Source organism: Mesocricetus auratus, unplaced genomic scaffold (genome assembly GCF_017639785.1).
Source record: "Mesocricetus auratus isolate SY011 unplaced genomic scaffold, BCM_Maur_2.0 Super-Scaffold_100003, whole genome shotgun sequence".
Classification (NCBI taxonomy): Eukaryota; Metazoa; Chordata; class Mammalia; order Rodentia; family Cricetidae; genus Mesocricetus; species Mesocricetus auratus.
In genome coordinates, this window is record NW_024429188.1 from 10,891,285 (window position 1) to 10,915,261 (window position 23,977).

General features: G+C 41.8%; 1 protein-coding gene and 1 long non-coding RNA gene across 5 annotated transcripts in view; one reads left to right on the top strand and one right to left on the bottom strand.

The window, feature by feature from the left end:
- Nucleotides 1-9,722: 9,722 nt before the first annotated feature.
- LOC121139951 lies at nt 9,723-13,944 on the bottom strand. Its single transcript, XR_005876731.1, has 3 exons — nt 13,765-13,944; nt 13,146-13,202; nt 9,723-9,803 (listed from the first exon to the last, which is right to left on the bottom strand). It is a non-coding gene; the product is annotated as an uncharacterized LOC121139951 (long non-coding RNA).
- Nucleotides 13,945-13,952: 8 nt separating this feature from the next.
- Clcn4 (chloride voltage-gated channel 4) overlaps nt 13,953-23,977 on the top strand; it is a 66,200-nt gene continuing 56,175 nt past the window's right edge. For 2 of the 4 annotated variants that reach the window (XM_013116433.3, XM_005074155.4), the window contains exons 1-2: nt 13,953-14,243; nt 15,347-15,667. In XM_013116433.3, the coding sequence (XP_012971887.1) occupies nt 15,654-15,667 (14 nt within the window). In that variant the 5' untranslated portion in view covers nt 13,953-14,243; nt 15,347-15,653. The remainder of the gene's footprint in view (nt 14,244-15,346; nt 15,668-23,977) is intronic. The other 2 variants (XM_013116434.3, XM_005074156.4) reach the window with 2 other exon arrangements.

Genomic DNA, 23,977 nt, shown 5'->3' on the forward strand with positions numbered 1-23,977 from the left:
AGGAAGGAGGGAGGGAGAACTGGGATTGGAATGTAAAAATTAAATTAATAAAAAATGATAAAAAATAATATAGGTCTATTTAGTTGATAGTTCTAGAATTCAAAAATGCCAAATGTGTGGTGACTGTGTAAATGAATGCAATGGCTTCGTATTTTGGTGAATACAAAGCCAAAACTAGCACTACCAGGAAATAAGAACAAATTACTTAGTACCTGTTAGGTGGTGGTAGCACACACCTTTAATCCCAGCATTTGGGAGGCAGAGGCAGGCAGATCTCTAAGTTCAAGGCCAGCCTGGTCTATAGAGTGAGTTCCAGGACGGCCAGGGCTACATAGAGAAACCCTGTCTCAAAAAGCAAAAGCAAACAAACAAACAGACTTATTACCTGCTACAAATAGGAAGAATACAGATATTTTCCCCAAAACCGATGCCCTCCTTGAACAAAAGAAACATGAGGCGAAGTACATTAATGTAGGAGTTCACCCTGGAAGACACAGATTTACTTAAAGACTAGTAACAGCATCAGCTCAGTTTCTGGTGGGTACCTTGTGTTGCATCATAACATGGTGAAAATGATAAGGGTAAGCAGGCATATGTGGGATAGACTAAACGTGGGGCTATAGTTACCCACTCCCACTGTCAAGAATCTGCTCCCTTGAGAAAGGCATTAATTTATCTCAGCAACTTATCACCTTGTAAGCACTGCACATACCAACATATGCACATATCAAACAAATTCCAGAATGGATTTTGAAAAGTATAACTGTATCTAAACCCAACAGCTGAGTTTCCCCCATTAAATTATGATATTGCTGTGGTGGCGCGCACGCACACACATATAGTCACACATACATTTTAATACCTAATTTCCTATTTCTATTGAATGATTTCACATTTCTCTTAGTTTTTAAAATTACTTTATGATTATGAGTATTTTGACCATGTACATGTCTGCATACCACATACATGTGGTACCCACAGAGGCTACAAGAAATCATCAGTCCCCTGGGTCTAGATTTTCAGGTCATTATTGGCTATGATATGGATGCTGGGAATTGAACTTGGGTCTTTTGGAAGAGCAGTCAGTGCTCTTAACCTCTGAGCTATTTCTCTAGCCCTCTTGGGTGCTTTTTCATCAGTAATTCTGGGGACTGAATCCTGGGCCTCACATGAGCATGTGTGTTACTACAGAGTTCAGTCCCCTTTTGAGTGTTTTAAAAATGAATAGGCCTGATTCCTTTCACATTGCTTTTCTCCATCTGCTGAGATGAACATTCAATTTTCCTTCTTAGTCCTGAAAACATGATTGATTATGTTAATGATTCTCCTGCTAGAGCCAACAATGTGAGGTGCACTCTCACCCTGAACTCTTGGGGAAGGGTCTAGGCCCTGCCCTATATGAAATGACAGACTATGGACACCCCCATGGAGGGCCTCACCCTCCCTGGGGAAATGAGGGAATAATGGGGGGGTTGGGGGGAGGGCACGGGAGGAGGGGAGGGAAAGGGAGAGGGACCTGGAACTGACTTGTGAAACAGCCCTGTTTCTTATCTAAATTTAAACTGAAAAATAAAAAAAAAGACTACTCAAAGGAAAAAAAAAGAAAATAGGGTAATAATGAAACTTCAGTATGTTATATAGTACTTTATAGTAGCATGTCAATTTTATGTGTGCTCAATAATCACATGTATTTTTCCAAATTAAATTTTCAATTATCATTTATAAAAAAAGAGAGAATTACCCTTGCTTTTGTAAAAGTAAAAAACAAAGGAGGATGAGTGTGTTTTAACATGCTTTGAAGTTGGTTTGCTAGCATTATTTTTGTATTGAAACAGTGTAAAAAACGTTTTTGAGGTAGAGTCTCACTTAAGTAACCCTGGCTAGTCTATGTAGACCAGGAAAGACTCTATTTGGAACAATCTTCCTGCCTCTTCCTCCCATATTTTGAGATGACAGATATGTGATAACATGTTGTCTTTGTAAAAGATGAAATGTTTGCCAAGAGAAGGGTCAATTACTATTCCTCTCTCTTTCTCTTTCTCTCTTTCTATTTGACACAAGATGCATGTATCCAGGCTGGCATTGAACAGACTATGAAGCTAAGGATAACTTTGAACTTTTGGTCCTTCTGCATGTACCTCCTGAGTGCTAGTTTACGGAGTGCTTATAGTTTATACGTGTTAGGCAAGCACTCTGCCAATGAAGGTATGTCTCCAGCCTCAAGTTTTTCTTCTTTTTCTTTGTTTGGGGAATAGGTCTGGGGGAATTCTGCCATGAAGTTATCTGGGCCTGTTCCATGCTCTATTTTTTTACTTTATTTTTTTGTAGATGAGTGTTTTCAGTTATTTTCTTAATCCTTTTTCTATGGAATTTTGCCTTTTAAATTTTATCTCTTGACCCATTTAGTTTCACCAGGACCATTTGGATTAGAACTATCCATTATAGCCCAGTTGGGTCACCAGTGAAGACCCTAGTGAAGGCAGTTACAGTCCCCTGAATCTATCATTAGACAATAGTTCAACAACATTGCAAAGGACTTCCTCCCCTGTCTATACCTGTTGACGAACATGTTTTGTTCAGACCCAGTGCCTGCATCTAGTTTGTGATAGCAATATCTGTGTCTTGGCAAGTAGATGGCATTTCACATCCCTCAACTATATGTTCTAGATATTACATTCTTTCTACTGTCCATTCTGCAATTTCCTTGAATTCAGAGGGGAAATATAAATGTCATATTTAGAGATCGACAGTTATTTGTCACTCATTCCCAGGACTTTGTGTAGTAATGAGTCTCAACATCCATCGTCATTCACTGGATTAAAGGCTTGTCTGATTAAGGCTAAGACTACTATATGAATATGGGGAAAGGAATTGATAGGGAAGGGGGAGATAAGTGAGAGACTAATCAGAATACATTATACACATATGTGAAATTGTCAAAAACAAAATTAATTAAATGATAAGAATCTATTTCTTGAGACCAACTTTGGTAAGCTCTATTTTTATTTTTTTTTTGGTTTTTCGAGACAGGGTTTCCCTGTGGCTTTGGAGGCTGTCCTGGAACTAGCTCTTGTAGACCAGGCTGGCCTCGAACTCACAGAGATCCGCCTTCCTCTGCCTCCCGAGTGCTGGGATTAAAGGCTGGTAAGCTCTATTTTTTATTACTATGAATTTATGTTTGTGTCTGTTATGAGTACTTGCGAATGAGTGCGGTTCCAGAGGAGGCCAGAGGAGGGTGTCAGATCCTCAGGAGCTACATTATAGATAGATGGTTGTTACCCAAACTGGGTGTTGGGAACCAAACACAAGTCCTCTGAAAGAGCAATATGAGTTCTTATCTGCTGAGCCATCTCTCCAGTCCCATAAACTGTAATAATTTGAAATTTACTTTGTTATTCTAATTTCTTTGCAATAAGTCACAAAAAGCAATCTTTTAAAGGAAATATTTTCTTTTGCTGAGGGATCTATCTATTCATAGAAGGAGGTAGAAAGTTTGTAAAAGCCAGAGGTAATAGATGACTTCAAGGAAACACCATCTTCTAGGTACAACAGGACTGAAGAACACATTAACTCACGCAATCTGTGGCAGCATGCACAAGACCTGCACAGATTCAAGCCAGACAGGGTCCCAGCACTGACAGATGGAAGGGGACGAGAACTTCCATCCCTAACCAAAAAGCTATCTCCAATAGACATTCACTGCAAAGGAAAAAATTATTTTCTCCAATGGAGTCTCACTGGGTGTACAAATTACACTTAAGGTTAGGCCCCATGCCTAGCAGTAGATGGCAAACATAAAAAGAACTCTATGTGTTTTGGTATATGAGGGGGTGATTTCTTTAATTTTGTTTTGTTTTTAGTAGTTTGGTTTTATTGGGTTTTGTTTCTTTGGTCTTTTAGAGAGAGAGAGAGAACATGAAGTCAGGTGGATAGGGAAGTGGGGAGGATCTGGGAAGAGTTGGGGAGGGGAACATGATCATGATAAACAGGAACAAAATGCATTATATAAAAAACAATTTCCTTTATTTTTCTAGTTCTTTCCCCTGTCATTGTCTGCTTTCTGTGTTTGTGTTTTCTTCCATGTATTTTCTTGATTAGGCTAGTTTTCAAATGAAAAACAAAACCCTTTCTCTCTATTTCTAAAAGCCTGAAGGGCAGGTATGTCAAACCCATGCTCCCTCCACAGGTTCTAAGGGAGGGTCATTTCTGTATCTTCTAGATCCTAGGGGTTACAGGCATCCCCTGGCTTGTGGCTCCATCCCTCCTGTCTCTGACTCCATTTTCACAGGGCCTTCTTACCTGTGATTCTCTCCTCAAGTCTCCCCCTCCTTTCTCTTATGAAAGCACCGACTATTGGATTTATCACCCATCCTAAGTTTCAACTTGAGAATCCTTAGGTAATCACATCTGTCTGATGCTACTTCTAAATAGTTATGCTTGACATTCTGAGCAGACCTGAATTTGGGGAGCAGAACACATATACATTTCAACACTGCACACACTTACCCACACACATCCAAGCACTAGTAAGCTGCTTGCTGGCCATATTATCTGGGTGCTCTCCAGCTTCTCTCAGGCCCTGTCCACTTGAGTTGTCCTGCGTGCATCGATACTTGTGTGTCAAGGCTCCCATTTTTCCTCACACTGATGGTGATTCCTACTTTTGGAAACTGTTGCCTAATGACCCTTTAACTTTTCATTGGACAGCATCACCCATAGAACCGTGAAATGACTTTCTTTATTGCTTCCATGATTTTCAGCCCCAACTCCATCTTGTTAGACACCAAGAGTGCCAAAGCTGCCTTCAATTTGTTATGTTTGCCCTTGAATACCTATGTCCATGTTGTATTTTCAGACATTTTTGTACCTGTTTTTCTCCACAGATTAATAGTAAAATGCATTGTGTTTGATATTTCTACAAATTCTTTCTTTGAACAGATCTTCTAGATGTGCACATTTATTAATGACATAGCTTTATAAAAAACGCTCTTGCTTCTGTTCTAGCAGACACTTTCCAGCTGCTGCCTGGTTTTCCTGCTGGCAGTTGCAGTAACTTGTTCTAGGAGCTGGTCCTTCTTTTAGGCTTACCCTGTAATGCTCAGAAAACCCTTTGATCTTATCTCCTGGTCTTAAGAATGAATCAAACATAACAAATAATAACAACCTTAGGACTTATAATAACACACCTGTACCCTTTTATACTTCTGGAGGTTGGAAGTTTATAATGGTCTACACTGAGCCCAAATCAAATACTGTGTTTAGTCTGCAGGCACCAGGGAACATTTCTTTGCCTTTTCAACTTCTAGAAGCTGCTTATATTTTTCTGTTCATGGTCCCATCCTCCATCCTCAAGGCTCATCATGCAGCATCTTCAACTCTTGATTTTTAATTGTTTATTCAATTGTCACATTAGTTTCTCTGATTTTTAATCCTCCTATCTCCCTTTTTTGGTCTTGTTTTTTTTAAGACATGGTTTCTCTGTGTAGCTGTGGCTGTCCTGGAACTCACTCTGTAGACCAGGATGCCTTGAACTCACCTGCCTTTACCTCCCGAGTACTGGGATTAAAGGCGTGTGACACCACCACCTAGTTCTATCTCCCTCTTATTAGGGCCCTGCTGAAGTCATTGCAACCATGCACATGTTCTAGGATGTTCATGCTGTTTTTTGTAAACTTGACACGCACCTAGACATGTCTAGAAAGATGTAATTAATTTTGAAAATGCTTTTTAAAGATTAGCTTGTAGGTAAGTCTGGGATGGATTTCCTTGATAAATGATTCATATAGGAAGCTGAGTCCATTGTGGGTGGTGCCACTCCTGAGAAAAGAAAGCCGACTGAGTAAGCCATGGGGAGCAGGCCAGTAAGCAACATTCCTCTATGGCCTCTACTTCAGCTTCTGCCTAAGGTTCCAACTATGACTTCCTTTGATGATAGATTTTAATACGGAAGTGTAAGTCAAATCAACCCTTTTCTCCCCAGTTTGCTTTTGGTCATGGTGTTTTTCACAGCAATAGAAACCTATGAGACATAGGGAAAACGCTCCACCACTCCAGAACCCCTAACTTAATCACATTTCCTCATGTGATTACATCATTTCCTCATCTAAGCCAATATCTTTAGAGGTTCTGCAGACAAGGGATTGAACACTTTTGGGGTCAGTTGTTGAATATAGTGCAAAAGCACCCCTTTTGAAGGGTGTGTTTCTGAGTTTCTATGTGGATAGTTACTTGCAGGCATCTCTAACTTTGCTTTGGAACCAATGACCAGGTACTGTTGTCTCTTCTTGAAGCAAGATCTGGAGGTCCAAAAGGCAGAAGTTGCCCATTTTGTGGCATTCGAAAACACCATTCCTGAGCTGTGTCTAGAGGCACATAGACCCCTTGAATCTGTTTCTTTCTTTCTTTCTTTCTTTCTTTCTTTCTTTCTTTCTTTCTTTCTTTCTTTTGTTTTTTTGTTTTTTTTTCAAGACAGGGTTTCTCTGTATTGTTCTGGAGGCTGTCCTGGAGCTCCCTCTGTAGACCAGGCTGGTCTCGAACTCACAGAGATTCACCTGCCTCTGCCTCCCGAGTGCTGGGATTAAAAGCGTGGGCCACCAACGCCTGGCTGAATCTGTGTCTTTCTATCATTCCTACCAACATACTTTCCAGTCAGATTGCTTTTCCTGCCCTGAAATTACAGGCACCATGCCAAGGGCTATAAACACAAATTGTTTTACTTCAGTGGAATTCATTTAGTAGAAATATTTGGTGGTGTTAACAGAATTATCTATGATGATGCAATTTTTCTAGATCCCGACTAAAATAATAGAGTTACTATAGCACATGTGAGAATGAAGCACTTGGCATGTAGCTACTATGAATAAAGGACTGAATTTTAATGTACAGTTTAAGCTAATTCCTTTGTAAGTAGTCACTGATGCTGGTGGCCAGCATCCTTGGCTAGTACAATTCAGAAAAAAAATCATATTTCTGCTTCACAGTAATGAGACAAGGAACATTTTCTTCTATGTTGAAAGAGCTACTCCTTATTTAGGGGCAATAAAACTTTAATTCTGGCCGGGCGTTGGTGGCGCACGCCTTTAATCCCAGCACTCGGGAGGCAGAGGCAGGAGGATCTCTGTGAGTTCAAGACTAGCCTGGTCTATAAGAGCTAGTTCCAGGACAGCCTTCAAAGCCACAGAGAAACCCTGTCTCGAAAAACCAAAAAAAAAAAAAAAACAACTTTAATTCTGTCATTTAGATGAATTGACATAATTTTTTTTTGGTTTTTACGAGACAGGGGGTCTCTGTATTGTTTTGGAGGCTGTCAGACCAGCCCGGCCTTGAACTCACAGAGATCCACCTGCCTCTGCCTCCCGAGTGCTGGGATTAAAGGCGTGCGCCACCACCGCCCAGCAAATTGACGTAATGTTAAAGCACCATATATACCCTTAATCTCAGAGAAGCCTCTCTTTCCAGTGACCTTTGTTGAGTGAATAGAGACTTCTGGTTGAACAATGTACTCAGAGTAAATGACAGTGCAATGAGTGCTCAGTCCTAAAGAAGACATGTATAAAATTTCTTCCAAGCTCAGGGAACATTGTGGAAGAGGGAAGTGGAAAGATGTAAAATCCTGAAGGTAGGAGAAGGGCTGTGAAGCAGCCTTCTGGATAATACAGTTGTAACTATGAACACTCAACAACTGTGGATGATTGTGCTGGGTCTGCACAGGAATGGGTACACCAACAGTCAGGCATGGAGGACATGCTCAGAGGGGAGTCATTGCCCTTGATAGTGTGTATCCCACTGAGAACCACGATTGGCTTCCAATGCATTTTCCTAATCCAATGCTCACACAGATGACCCTGGGTCACAAAACCAAACAAAAAGGCATGAATCTGGGAAAGGGACGTCTTGATGAGGGGCAGCTTGATGAAGAAAATGTAGCTAGAATGCATTATATACATGCATGAAATTGTCAATGAACTAAATAAAAATCCAATTACTTTTATGGTTCCTGTGCAACTGGAGATGGTATGTAACAGTGCTCACTGTGTATCAATTTCCAACTCCTCATTCATTAGTTTGAAATCAGCCATGGTGAAACAATGTACTCCATGGGAGCCATTAAATTCTGTGGCTCAGGGCTGCTTCTGCTCTAATCTTGAAGAGCTGGGTTGTTTATCATTGACATGCATATGTCAATTGGAGTAGACTACCTTCTGAACCAAGCTTGGTGATGCATGCCTCTAGTTCTAGCCACTCTGACTAAGACAAGAGTATTGGAAGTTTAAGGAATGCTTGGCTACAGAGTGAATTCAAGGCCAACCTGGGAAACTAAGTGAGATTGTTTAAAAAATACCAAGAAGAGAGCTCAAATTGTAGCTCAGGGGTAAAATGTTGGTCTAGCACATGCATATCTCTAGGTTCAATGCAGGGGGTAGGAAGAGAGGGGAGAAGAGAGATGTGAGTTGCCTTAGCACAATTTGAATTTCCTGGCAGCCAAATAGAAAAAGGAAATACTATCACCCACATAGCTCTAAGTGTAGAGTCATGAGGTGGCTGTGGGTGTGGAGCAACCGTTCTCTTATTACTATAGCTTATGCAGGCTCTTCCCTTAACCAGCCTAGAATAAACAATGACCTTGACAACAACTCTGTCGAAAATCAGGGTGTTTAAGGCTGCCATTATCACATCCATAAGGGCATTCCCTCTAACTTGATAACAGAATAACATAGTCAAAGTCTACAGTTTTCAGATGTCTGATATAATCCATAAACACAGCTCAGAATGCCTGAGAAAGCCTGAATCTCACAATCTTATATTACACATCATTTACTTACTCCTCTCAATCTTTTAAGACACTGACCACATGTATAGCACCAACCTAGATGTGAAGGATTCATTCATTCACTCATTCAAGACAATGGACCCTCAAGATGCACCAGACCATAGCGGGGCACACCTTTAATTCCAGCACTCTGGAGGCAGAAATAGGCAGATCTCTGGGAGTTCAAGGCCAGCCTGGTTTACAGAGCAAGTTCTAGGACAACCGGAGCTACACAGAGAAACTCTGTGTTGGGGAAGTCCTGTGCATTTGTCAATAAAGCACTGTCTGGCCAATAGGGAATCTAGATAGGAGGGACTAGGAGCCCAGAAGGACTCTGGGTAGGAAAAACACAAGGAGATTCAAGATGTAACGCCATGGGGTAGGAGCCCGGAACTATTCTCCGGTAAGAGACATACTTAGATTAACAATTATGGGGTAATTACTTAAGTCAGAGCTAGCCAGTAAGAAACAAGCAAGGCCAACAGCTTCATAATTAATATAGCCTCCTGTGTGTTTATTTGGGACTGATGTGGCTCTAGAACTAGGCTGACGGGAAGGCTTCTCTCAAAGAAAAAGCTTCCCTTTACAACCCTGTCTTGAAACAACAACAGCAAAATACTCAAGATGCAAAGTCAAGAGGAATAGGCTTTTGTAAGACTCATCATTCACAGAATAACTTACTAGATTTCATGGCTGAAATTTGGAGGCAAGTGAGGCAATTGTCTTAGGTGCAAAGTTTAAGAGCATCACAAAAATCATCAATGAAGAACATGTTATTTATTAATGGAAAATTAATACAAGGGGATGGAGAGGTGGTTCAGCAACAGTTAGAACAATGACTGCTCTTCCAAAGGACATAGGTTTGATTTCCAGTACTCACATGGCCAGTTCAAAACCATCTGTAACTCCAGTTCCAGGGGTTCCAAGACTGTCTTCTGACCTTTGCAGGCACCAGGAATGCAAGTGGTGCTCAACGATACACAACATCCATATGCTTAAAATAATAATAAAATTAATGCAAAAATCTGTAATTCAGAAAACTCCAAAGTTTAATACATGCTATATGAGATAGAGAGATAGCTCTATGTTTAAGTGCACTTGTTCTTGCAGAAGACCTGGATTTGATTTTCATCACCCACATGGTGCCTCACAATTGTCTGTAACTCCAGCCCCAGAGGATCCAACACCTTCTTCTGACCTCTGAGCTGCTTTAACATACATGTAGGCACAACACTAAAATACATAAGATGAAACAAAACAAATCTAAAAAAAACCACGTTGTTTATGGAGCCTGAGTTATTGTGCAAGGGTAGCAGTCATTTCCAGTAAACCAGGGGTAATACGTTTCCCGTGTCCCCCTAAGATGGGTTTTCTAATTTTACAATGGCTTGTATGATAAACTAGGCATGGTGTGTGTGTGTGTGTGTGTGTGTGTGTGTGTGTGTGTGTGTGTGTGTACTCTTAAAAAATTCTACTTAGTTGAAAACATAGATTACTATATATAGGTATATACATTTTCCCTCATGTCTCCCATGCAAAAAAGGCACTGCTTCCTCTTTCTTAGTGGTTCACTTATGCCTCACAACACCAAATTGTGATGTCTTAGGCTTACCATTACTGTGATGAAACACCATGAACAAAGCAACTTGGGCAGGAAAGAGTTTATTTGACTTACATTCCCACATCACTGTTCATCACTGAAGGAAGTCAGGACAGGAACCTGGAGGCAGGATCTGATGTAGCACCATGGAGGGGTGCTGCTTTCTGGCTTACTCACATAGCCTGTTCAGCCTGCTTTCTTATAGAACCCAGGGCTACCAGTCCCGGGATTTGACCACCCACCATGGGCTGGGCCTTCCCCCATTGATCACTACTTGACAAACTGCCTTACACCAAATCTTATGGAAGCATTTTCTCAATTGAGGTTACTTCCTTTCAGATAACTCTAACTTGTGTCAAGTTGACATAAAACTAGCCAGCATAGGTAGATTCTGTCAACACTGCCCCTATTTACAGAAGGGAAAAGTAAGATTTATGCAGACTTTTAAAAGAACACAGATAAGACAGGAAAATAGCACAGATAGTTTGTAGCTCAATTGGTAGAATGCTTGCTTAGCATGCACAAAATCAAGGGTTTGATCCTTAGCACTGCAGATACTGGGAATGGTGGTACATGCTTGCAATATCAGTCTTTGGGAGAGAGAGGAAGGAAGATCAGAAGTTCAAGGTCATTCACAGTTACTTAGCAAGTTTGAGGACTGTCTGAGAAACATGAGATTATCTAAAAAAACAGAACAGAAAGTAATATTGCAATATATTCATGATACATCAAGACGGTATGTTAGATGTGTTAATTTTTGGTTGAAAATATTTTTAACAATTATTTTTGTTTTTAATTATGTATATATGCATGTGTACATGTGTAGGTACCTGCAAACAGAGTTCAGAAGAAAGAGTCTGATCTTCTAGAGCTAGAGTATAGTTTGTTAGGAGCCACCAAATGTAGATGATGGGAACCAAACTGGGGTCCTCTGCAAGATCAGCAAACACCCTTAACATCTGAGCCATCTCATTAGCATCTCGGTTGAAGATACTTGTGAAGAATTTGAGTTGGTGTAACTTGGTATGACCTAGAGACAGTGCTAAATGTTAGACTTTCCTTGGCAGGTAGGTACATGTAGCTCTTCTTGCTGTCCAAGAGCTATAGGACTGATGTAAACAATTGATTTGTGTCTAATGTGGTGCATGCCATGCCAGGGTCTCTGGAGCTGTGGGTTCACAGAGGAAATGAGGGGATCATCAGGGCAGGGATATTGTGTAGGCAGAAGCAAGGACCACGATTCCATGTCTGACCACACAGTGTTCCAGGTTGGAGAGCAAGAGGCAGTGTCAAGGCTGTCTTCTGTCCTTTCTGCAAGACATTCTCCCTGTGCTATTGCTGATAATACCTGGCTGTAAGCATCAAAGGACACCCTGGAGATAAATGTGCTCAGTGCACTGAATATTTGACACATGTACGTAAGAGTTCTTGGGACATGTGTGACTGAAATGTGTTTAATGCATTTCAAAACTCTTAAAAATTTCCACCAGCCTCTGAGAGCCAGTCACTGGGTTCTCCTCCTCAGGGATATAGCTACCAATTTCTTGTGACTCTTTCAGAGATGGCATATGTGCAGATAGGCAGTTATTCTTTCCTCATGTCATAGTGCTGACATGTATGCACTTCTTTATATAGCAGAGCCTCCAGCACATTATCAAGAGGGAGGTGCTTTAGAATGGCAGGCACATCTAACCATACGTTATATGCCATTCTAAGCCAGAGGCTCTAAGCCTCAGCCTTATTGATATTTGAAAATGGCTACATCATTCCTTGTCATGGGCAGCAGTTCTGCATACTGTGGCCTGCATACTGAGTTCCACCCACTGGATGCCAGGAATACACTGCTAGTCCCTATAGTGCCTGGGCAGGGCAGCTGAAAATGTCCCCAGGGGAAAAGGAGCAATATCATTCCCACTAAGAACCAGTGTTGCAGTTGTGCAAGCCACAACCAGTAGCACAACACTCAAGAGGCAACTTGAGCTACAGAGTAAGAAAGATTGTGTCTCGAAACAAAACAAAACAAAGCACCCCCAACTGAACAACAATCCCATAGTGTTGTAAATCTTGTGGCATTTCTGGAAAAAGAGCAGACAATGAAGAGGGGGGGCATAGGATTCCATGTTATGAAATTCTAAATATGTGAAAAGAACATTGGGATCCAGAAATCAGAACCAATTGCGCTTCTACAGCTACTGAAGAAACTTTTTGAGATGACCAATTCACTTTCTCTCTCTTCTCCTCTCTTCCTCCTCCCTCCCTCCCCCTCTCTCTGTCTCTTTCCCTCCCTCCCCTCCTGTCTCCCTTCTTCCCCCCTCTCTCTGTCTCTTTTCCTCCCTCCTCCCCCTCTCTGTCTCCCTCTCTTCCCCTCCCCCCATTCTCTCCAGCACAAAATGAGAAACATAGTTACAGGAAAGAAAATGACATGATTGGCCCTCCATTCCAGTGCCTGACAAGTAGAACTCCAGCGACAGACTGGGATTGTTACCCTCAGCTTTGTTCTTAGGACTGGAGCATGTTCAAATAAGAATGAACCGTGCATCAAAAGTTAGCTGCGGGGGCTGGAGAGATGGCTCAGAGGTTAAGAGCACTGACTGCTCTTCCAGGGGACTTGAGTTCATTTCCCAGCAACCACATGGTGGCTCACAACCATCTACAATTCAGTCTGGTGTCCTCTTCTGGCATGTAGGCAGAACACTGTATATGTAATAAATAAATGAATCTTAAAAAAAAAGTTACCTGCAAGTGTGGAGTCTGCAGACTTTTCTTGCTATTAAACTGCATCAATGTGGAGAACTGAGATTGCATAGGAAAGCAGAGGAAGAGGAAGAAAAGTAAAACACTCTTAATTCTTTTGCCAGTGAGTTACCACATTTTGATAACTTGCTGAATTATTCTTAATTATTTTCCATGTTCATATATAAAAATTTGTGTCTAATTAGCTGCAACTATATTACACCCACATACAACAGATAATTCACTTGGTACATAATATTTTGGAGCCCAATTGTGTCCCATTTAATCCAGTATGAATCCTCTTTGCTCCCTAAATATCATCAAAGTAACTTTTATACGTTTTTTTATATTTGAGGATAGAAGATATTACGAGTTATTTCATTTCATTGGAAATTCCATGACCCCATTTTAAGTAGATTGCTGTTGTGTGTGTAAGAGGGAAACAGACAGAAAGTGCATGTGTATGTGGAAGAGAGAGACAGAGAGAAAGTGTGTGTGTAAGAGAGACAGGTGGAAAGTGTGTGTGTATATATGGTGTATGTGTGTGTGTGTGTGTGTGTGTGTGTGTGTGTGTTTACTTTCAGTTGAACAATCATCTGGAAAAAGAGAAGGTGAAACTAACCTGTCTGAAAAAAATCTGTCCCCGAATGAGGAAAATGTAAGCGTTTAGTCATTTCAGTCAAGCCGAACACAAAGGAAGGCTGTGGACAGCAGGGTGAATTATATACGCTACGGTGCTCCTCCCCCGCCCCCACCCCGGGAAACTACGACCACGGAGCACCAGCCACTGGAGGTGGAGCGTCCTGTGTTGGAGAAATAGGGTTCTTTCCACCGAGAGTAGAAGACCGACCACATTACAAAGTATCTTCCAGAGCCAAGAGGTGGCCAGGAGGGCAGGGCAAGGCTGAGTGGCTGAGCTGAACACGTGATACTGCCAGACTGCCTCCTGGGCCCTCTGTGAGCCTGAAGCTGAAATCGACTTTTGCCTCTGGCAGGGAAATAAACTTGTCAGTTTCCGAGTGCTTCAGACCCTCAGGCCAAAGGAGCTAGGACCTACAGTAGAAATTTGACTTTGTGTATCAAGAACCTCACAGCAATAAGGTAAGTTGTTTGTCACTCTGAGAAACAAACCTGAGAGCAGTGACCTAGAAATCCATACCACCACTGTCAATTAAAAAAATCAACTTGAAAATAATAGATTGCTGACAGAGGCAAGGGCTGTATTTAATCTAAATTAGAGTTTGACCTTGGGAGCAGAAGAAATGTGGTTAATCTGTAGGCAATGGTGGTAAAGGGGACAGGGTTAAATATAGAAGGAAATAAAAGCTGTTGGAATAAGTGGCCAGCCAACTTAACTCATGCGTGCTTGTAAAACAATCTATTTAAGGTGTCTTTTAGGAGAGTGATCAAAAGGAAGGATATAACTGTGATTTAAACTTAAAGCAACGCCTGCAAAACTGAACACGAACAAAAATAGCTTCTACCATTGCCCTCTTCAATCCCCACAACATTTATGTGGTCTAGCAAACAACAATGATTTTGTACATGAACTGCTTTAAGTTCTAAATGTATTAGTTCCAGTTTATGAACTGATCACAGAATCTTCTAAAACCTTTCAGGAGAGGCTGTTTTACTGTGAATGAAAAAATGTTGACAACATATATTAAAATAGTAAAGTGACTCACTTCTTCAGAATGTCAGAAAAATTACCCAACCCAAAATAATGAGTTGTTTTCAGCAAACTTGTGCTCGAGACATGAAATGTCTTACCCAGGAGCTAAGAAAAATAAACGCAGACACATACAGCTGTAGTCTCTCTGTTTTATTTTTAAATAATCAAACACTGCACTAAGTAGTATTGATGTGTGGTGCCACTGTTGTTTTTCTTTTAGCAAATAAAATTAATCTAATGCAACTACTGAGTAGTATCAATCATCGGGGCAATTAGCAGAATATTCATTCCATCAAGAACTTCTTGAGTGAATTATTTGGCAAATATTTGCCAATTATTTGGCAAATAATTGGAACAGTAAACCTCAAATGCAGTGTGTTCATGCATGATCTACTTTAGGTGTCATTTTGATTTTCGTAAAATGTATTTCTCTATTGCATCTGATAAAGTAGAACACCAGATTTTGTTCTTTCCACAATAATCTCCTTATTGCTACTTTTTTTTTCAAATCCTATTATATGCTTGGAATCAGGAATAATGTCTATTGCTCTTATGTAGTACTGATTCCTCTAACTTGGCCAACAAGGCCAAGCAATAGGCATGCATCAAGACATACACCCTGAAAGGAGGTCAGACTGATCATAACCTTCCACCTTTGGAACAATCAGACCCTTCCCACCCCACTTTCGGGCCTCCTGTCTTGCTCCAAGCTGCCGGACTCCAAAGGCATCACGTGGCAGCGTGGAGCCCGCCTCCTGATGACGTCACAGCACTCGCAGCGGACGTGCTGAAGAAAGGATGCTCTAGGATGCTGTCCAGGTGGACGGCCACGCTGCAAGATGCGGCACTGCAGGTAAGGGGTGTGCGGTGCCCGGATGCCCTTCCTGGCACTTTCAATAGTGCAGACGCTGCAGGCGGAGCCCAGGTTGGTGGTCTGCTGCGCTAGCAGCGCCCCCTAAAAGCGAACGTGGGGCCTTTGGCTGCTGCAATGCTCGCTGCCCACAGATGCTTCCTCCTGCTCCTTTTGCTGTTGCAAGCATCAGATGGGAAGTGGCCTGGTGCAGGTCCATGCGTGAGTTGGGTCTTGGCGTGTTCACCTGCAGAAAGTGGGCAGGGACCAGACAGAAAGATAAGAGCCTCTTTCAAGGAGGGGGAGAAAATTTGTACCAACTACAACATATGGATTCTAAGGACAGAGACCAAGAACAAGAGCCGCTTTGAAAAGATAACCATAAACCATTTTCCTTCTGCCATCGTGCTGGCTCAATAATGATATCTTTATTAATTCTTCTCACAGAGGTTGCTTCTCAGCAGTGAGCCTAATATCATTCAAAGCAAAAACTTGCTGGGGAATGGCAACTTCTTAGCTGCAATATTAAGGCCAGATGTGCAGTCTAAATCGCTTTGCATTAATTTTGCAAGGTTCCAGCATTTAAACGTATTTTTTTCAAGCAGGTGTTTCTAGTAGATTTAAAACTAACAGCATTCAATAAAATACAGTTTGCAAAGATAATGGGCCACTGTAAAACATGGCTGTATCTCTAAGAGGAAAATGGATACTTAGCGAGAGCTGAGGGTTGGAGATAACCCAGACCTTTAGAATCTCCAGCATTCTTCTTAATTGCATTGATGCATAATTAGCTCACTGAAGGAAGGGGCTTGATGACTCAGCGGCAGATGGAGGGGTCAGGTGACTTCAGTCCCAGCATGACAACCTGTGTGTGCATGTGTTGAAGGGGTATTTTAATGCCTCCTTTCCCACTAATCCTGTTTACATTCTTTCTGATCTGTGGCCAGGACATGTGTGGGCACCCTATGGAGGGGGATTCACATTACCTAACATTCTTTTCTGAAAACCTGATGTCTCTAGAAGGCCAGACATCAGTCAACTACACTGGAACTTACCGTTTGAAAATTTCCATCCACCTGCAACTTTGGTGAAACAGTGCTATTCAAACTGATAATTCAAGATGGAGTTTCGTTCAGACTTTGGGATATCTTGATAGGTTGTTGTATAGTTCGTTCAGTGATTTATTTCCTTTGTTTTAGGTTAGCTACAAGTATTAAGATTAGCCAGTACTATAGCTCAGTGTTAGGTCATGTGCTTCATAATTGAGAGACCCAGGATTCCATCTCTAACAGCAAAAACAAAGCACCCTCATGTCCCCACCCTTTCTTCTAAACCAACTCTTCTTTTTCGTTTTAAAAAATTTTTAATTAGAACCTAGCTTGTTTTACATGTCAATCCCAGTTCCCTCTCCCTCCCCTCCTTCCCTGCCTCTCACTGACCCCTATCCATCCCCTTTCTGCTCCCGAGGGAGGGTGAGGCCTTCCATGGGGGAATTATCAATGTCTGTCATATCATTTGGAGCAGGGCCTAGGCCCTCCCCCGTGTGACTAGGCTGAATATCCCTCTGTGTGGAATGTGCTCCCAAAGTTCATTCGTGTACTAGGGATAAATACTGGTCCACTGTCAGAGGCCCCATAGTCTTCCCAGGTCTCCTGACACCCACTATTATGGGGTCTGGAACAGTCCTATGCTGGTTTCCCAGCTATTAGTCTGGGGTCCATGAGCTCCCCTTTGTTCAGGTCAGCTGTTTCTGTGGGTTTCCCCAGCCTGGTCTTGACCCCTTTGCTCATCACTCCTCCCTCTTTGCAACTGGATTCCAGGACTGAACCAACTCTTGACAGCAAAGCAGGTGATGGAGGCAGGTGAATTAAGACACTTGGAACTAATTCTGGTTTTGCAGCTGTATAATCTTGGAATAGTCACTATTATCTGTTCAGACAGACCTCAGCTTTCTCATTTTGAAATTAAGAAAGTCATTTGGTTTATGGTTTCTTAACTTTATGATGGCTGTGAGGGGTATCCGATTCACTGTAGGATGTTTAGCCTAGTTAGTTTATGGCCTCCAGTATGCAGCTCTTCCTTCTGTTGTGACAACCCAAAATGTCAGCAGATATTGCCACCTGCTTAAGGATTCCATTGACCCTGGTTAAGAGTTACTGATTTAGATGATAGCTTTATTCTTTTTTCCACCTTGGTACTGGGTTATGCATTGTATGTTAGGCAAGTCTTCTACCACTGAGCCATAGTCCTGACCCATAGAAATCCTTTAAATGTTTTTCCAGCCCTTACATTCCAGAATTGGTTCTTATGATTTGTTTGCTGTGGAGCCCTTGGTCTGAAATCATCATATTGGGTATACATGAATTATCAATGTAAAGAAATTCTTTATTGAAGGTTATCATTCACAGTTTCTGAGGGTAGAGCAGAGGGATGCATGCATGGCATTTGTAGTCCAGTGGCTCGGCTGACACAAAAGTGAGTGTTAGGGACAAAAAAACGTTCATCAGCCAATCATGGGCTAAAATCTGCTGGGACGCATCTGCCTGTGGGCATAATATGTCTCAATCTGGGGAAAAAGTGTCCAGTGAAAATGCCATTCTTCCTTTCTGCAAGGATGAGAATGACAGGCTGAACTGGAGGTATCTGAAGGATGGAGTGAGATGCTGTGTTCTGGGGCCAGGTATGGTGAAGTAAGGATGGCAGTAATGTCCCCATAGTGATGAGGAGCCCAAACATGACTGCTCACTGAACCAGCAATCTGGTAGGTATCTCAGGGAAGCTATGCATGCAAACTTTAAGATTCAGGATAGGACTATGTGTCTTGAAGGTCTGGCATTGACATTTATGAGGGTGGACAATTGGCCACATCACTTCTAATCTTAGAATAGGTACAATATATGTAAGATGGGGTCAACTAGTACTTGCTGGTCCTGCTTCTTCACTTTTAGAAAGGACCAGGCTGACGGAAGAAGTGTAAGATAGGAATATCCCAAGACACATTATACTATGGTCCTGGTGCTGTTGCAAGTTTGGAAACATGTTTACTAAGCTTGAACATATTTTCTTATCTCCTGATCCTGGGGCTTGGGGATGTACCCTCTTCCAATTCTTTTGTTGTGAGCTCGTGTCTGCCTGCCCCTCCTCTCCTGGCCTCATCTCAGGAAATGGTTTGCTTTTAGTGAAACAGGCTGCTGCTGAAATCTAGGATGATAGCAGCTGGCTGTATCTATTCCTCAGGTGGCATTTGTGCTCAGGCTTCTTTCCCCTGTGTCCAGGTAGCTCCTCTTGTATTCAGTGTGAGCCATCCCAACTCTTGTTACTTCAGAAGACCTGGCCCTCACCCTGAGCTATCTAGTCTTGCCACTTCATAATTCAGTGTCATAAAATTAAATTAGACTGAGGACATGAGGGCATTTTTCATCAAATGATACCTAAGAGACCAAATTGCCTATAAAATTTGTGGTCCTTGATTGGATCCCAGCCTGAACAAACATGCAGTAGATATCTGGGGAACACTTGAAGAGTTATGTGTCTGGCTATCAGATCATCCAAGGAGACTAGTGATGATTTAGGTAAAATGAATCTGAGACTCTTATTGGGTACAATCTTGCATAATCCTCTCCCTTGGCAGTTGGGCCACACCTAGTGACTCATATGGATATAAAATGGCTGGGACTAAGATGTGACACTTCTGAAACTAGGGTATAAAGAAGCCAGACTTCTTTGGGTTGGAGAGATGGCTCAGAGGTTAAGAGCACTGGCTGGCTGCTCTTCCAAAATTCCTGAGTTCAATTCGCAGCAACCACATTCCCAGCTCAAAACCATCTATAATGAGTTCTAGTGCCCTCTTCTGGCACGCAGGCATATATGCAGGCAGAACACTGTATACATAATAAAAAATAAATAAACCTAAAAAAAAAAAGAACCCAGACTTCAGTCTTGGTCATGTGTTCTCTTTCTTGAGTCACTCTAGCACAATTGGGGGATGTTGTGTTGTGAGCATTCCTACCTTGTGCTGGGAATCAGAACCAACTATGGCATGGGTACATTTGACAACAGATCTTTCAGCCCCAGCTGAGGCTTGATGTGGTGGCAGTCTTCTGAGAGGCCTGGGGCCTAGGTACTTAGGACAGGTACACCCAGATTCATGTGCCAAACACTGATAGTTTATATTGTTAATGTGACACAATCAGTATCACCTGTAAAGAATCTCAATGAGGAATTCTCTAGATTGGGTTGACCAGTAGGCGTGTGGGGAGATTGTTTTGATTACATTAATTTATGTGGGAAGACCTAGCCCACTGTGAGGAGCACCATTCCCACAGTTTGGTTGCTGAATTGTACAAAAGTAGAGGAAGTCATCTGAGCAATAAATATCCATGCCTTTATTCTCTCCTTGCCCTTGACTGTTGATGTAATTAGATGCTTCGAGTTCCTGCTGCTTTGACTTCTCTGCAGTGATGGACTGTATGCCAGATAAACCCCTTCTCATGCATAGCTGCTTTTGTCAGGGTATTGCATCGCAGCAACAGGAAAGGAAACTAGGACACACAGTGAGATAAGACATGCTTATTTCCTACTACTATGTTTTGGGTAATTTGTTACATAGCAATGGATAGTTCATGTATATGTTTATAGACAGGGGTCTTACATTTTGGAGATGATTGTTGAAGTACTTTGAGATAAAATGCCATGATAAAAGCAATTTGCTTTTTATTTTTTAGTGCTTTTTTTGAGATCTCCTTAATATGTGGTTAAATAGAAGATAGAATAATTGTTCTCCTGTTACTTTTAGTGCCTTGTAGCATGGCCCCTTCCTGCTCATGCAGTGGATGTGTGGCACATGGGGAAGTTTCATTATTAGTCTTTTGCTCAACTATGTTTTCAGAAGCATTCCACCAGACATTTTCTTTCTCATATGCAGGGGTGGGATTCTTTGACAGATCATGACATTAATTACATATTAATGAAAAATAATACTTTATTTTTGATAAAATAGAAATGTGTGGGCATGGTGACAATTCCAAGCTTACATAAAGACCATTTATTTCCCTTACATTCTTGTCCCCAAGGTTACACAAAGGCCATCTATTTCCTTTACATCCTTGTCCCCCTATTCCCTTTGCAAAAGCAACCCCCCATAGATAACCTAGGTATACACTATTTCCAAAAAATGCTTGTGCAGAAACATCCATCTACATAATACGTCATCACTTGCCTCTTTTCTCCCCTGTCTTGACATACAGTATGCATAAAATTAGAGCTGGAGATATGGATCAGTAGTTAAGAGTACTTGTTGCTCTTGCACACAGTATCCACATGCCAGTTAAAACTGCCTGTAACTCCGGTTCCACGGGATCTCACACTCTTTTGACCTCTGTGAGCAGCAGGCTCACATGCAGTGCACATGCATACATGCAGGCAAAAACCCATACACAAATCAAAAAATAAAAAGATGAATATACACAAATTCAGATTCAAGGAGATTACTTCCATTAGTTTTGGTTTATCTATGCATTGAATATTACTAGATATTCCAAGGACACTATCTTTCCCCATTCGCTAGAGTGGCCATTGCCGTTTTGATTCTTATTAGCACAGGTTTGCCTAGTCTTGAATTTCACATAGCTAGAACCACAAAGTACACTTTCACATCTAGCTCCTTTGTTCTACATGCCTTAGAAATGCATCCCTGTTATAGCAGTGGTCCTTTTAATGTTCTTGTAAATAGCATCATAAGAAACAAAATTGGATATGGTGTCTTATGCCTATAATCTCAGCACTAAGGAGGTTGATGCAGAGGATTGGGAAGAGTTTGAGGCCAACATGAAGAGAGTTCTAGAGTGAGACTTTGTCTCAAAAGAAAAAAAGAACAATAAAGATAAATTTAGAGGACCTTAGGACCTGACAGCTCCATTTCTCTAGCTAGTGTTAGAGGATTAATTTGCATCTGCACATAAACAGTACATTCCAGCTCATGGTCAGTACATGAATTTACCACACCAGTGATGATTAATAGGCAGGTGGATTAGGCAATCTTTTCTAATCAATGAAAATGGTATTATAAGACAAGAGGAAGCAATTCCCTGAGATGAAACTTATAGTGTTTAGATGTTGGAACTGAGCTTCAAAATCAAAACAAAGTCTGTAATTTACATCCGATGAGTAGATGTCTGGAGAAGCTTAATGACTTGTCCAAGATGAAGCAGCCAGTTTTGATAGAGCTATGTATGAGATGTCTTTATTATTTTTCCAGTCTCTGAGGGTAGGCACCGTATCTGTTTTCTTCAGTGCTGTGAGCTTGGAGAAGGTGATCATTAAACAGTGATTCAGTGAAGACCAAAGTTACATGCTGCGTGTGGTGGTGCATTTTGGAAGCTGTGGCAGAGGGATTGACAGTTTGATGCTAGCTTGGGCTACATAATAAGTTTCAGGCCAGTTTAAGCTGTATAGTTTGGCATTGCCTCAAAACAACAACAAAAATGTGGCATAGTTGGCTGCAGAGATGGCTTAATGATTAAGAACTAGTAATGCTCTTCCAGAGGACCTAAGGTCACCTCCCCCCACCCACACTAGGCAACTCACAACTACCTGTAACTTCATCCTTTGTAAGAGATCCAATGCCCCTCTTCCCACCTCAGTAAGCACCTTGACAATATTGTAGTTTATTTTTATTTTGAGTGTATATTCATATGTGTGAATGTGGGTATATGTATATATGTCAGAGGACAACCTTTGGTGTGGGGATTCACCTTCTATCCTGTGAGACAGAGTCTTTGTTGTTTTTCTACTGCACATGCCAGGATAGATGGTTCACAAGCTTCTGGGGATTTTTCTGTCTCCATCTCCAATCTTCTTATAGGAGTGCTGAGATTATAGATGCATGCATTACAGACAGATGTTTGTGCTATGGATCTGGCATTTATGTGTGTTTGGCAATTCCAACTGAGGTCCTCCCATTTACATGGCATGTGCTTTTACTCACCAAGCCATCTGTCCAATCTCTTTCATAACATTTTAATCCATCCTTGCATCTCTGTTGTGTGTCGAGTCCAGAGTTTCTCAACTTTATACTATATAGATTTGAGGCTGTGTGGCTGTGTTTTTTTGTTTGCTTGTTTGGTTTTGAGACATGCACTCAAACTTATAGCCCAGAAAGGCCCCGAATTTCTGGTGTTCCTGCCTCAATCTTCCAAATACTGGTATTATCTTGCAAGGTTCTTTATAATGGTGGGAGTTCAGGATTTTTAACAGTTCCCCTCACCTGCATCTACATAGCAACTCCCCTACTTAGGGCACTCTAAAATATTTCCAGTCATTACCAAGTGTCCCCAGGTGTAAAAATTGTAGGTGAGGGGGCAATCATCTCTGCAGTAGGCCCTACAAAAACCAGGCTGGTGTCAGTGACAAGAGCTCCCTATTAGCCACTTAGTGGCTGAGAGCCACAGGACCAAAGAGGAGACAGTTTCAAGCAGAAGGAGGCTGGGAACAAAGGAGTGCATAGAAACATAGGAGAGCTAAACTGGGCCTGTTTTAAAGTGTGTTAACATTACAAACCTGTAACACACAGAGGTCAGGGATGATCACTTCCTATTGCCTCCCTCTCCTTCCCTGCCCACCAGTACTCTCTGTACCCTGCTACCCCAATCTGTCTTACCCAGGACTGAGCAGGCTGCTGTGTGGCATGGCAGGCTTCCTACAGCCCCAGGCCCACACAGCTATTTGTCCTGTTTTGAAACCTAGCCTGTGTGTTGGAAAGGAGACCAGGCCAACCTCATATGGCCTCTAGTGACACAATCAACTCAGTGTTCTCCACTCTCACCCAAGTGGGGGATGGGACTGTGAGGTCTCTGTGTTGCTGTTGCCAAGAGCCAGCAATTTCGAATTTCCCCACAGACACTTTCCAATAACAACAAAAAGAAAATGCTCACAATAATAATAACGACAATAATGAGTATATGACTCACAGTGCTCTTCCCATAACTTTATACACATTAAACTCATAGGGCTCTTGGCACTCTGTGAATCAAGAATTTTTACCCCGGTCCTTGTTCAGATAAATAAACTGAGGCAGAGAAGAACGTAACTCACATACTGTCAGAAGAGAGTTTCATAGAGCCCAGGCCCCAAGGCCTTTTGTCACGCCCCAAAGGCCACTATCATTTTAGGATCCCGATGCTCCCTGGTTACATTGAGTGGTTGTTGGGAGCCATGTTTTTCCTAAACTGTGTGGGAGCGGTTTACCAAAGACACTTGGGTTCTCCTCTCACCTTTCAGGTGGGCAAAGGCAGAAGCATCCACATAATACCTTGT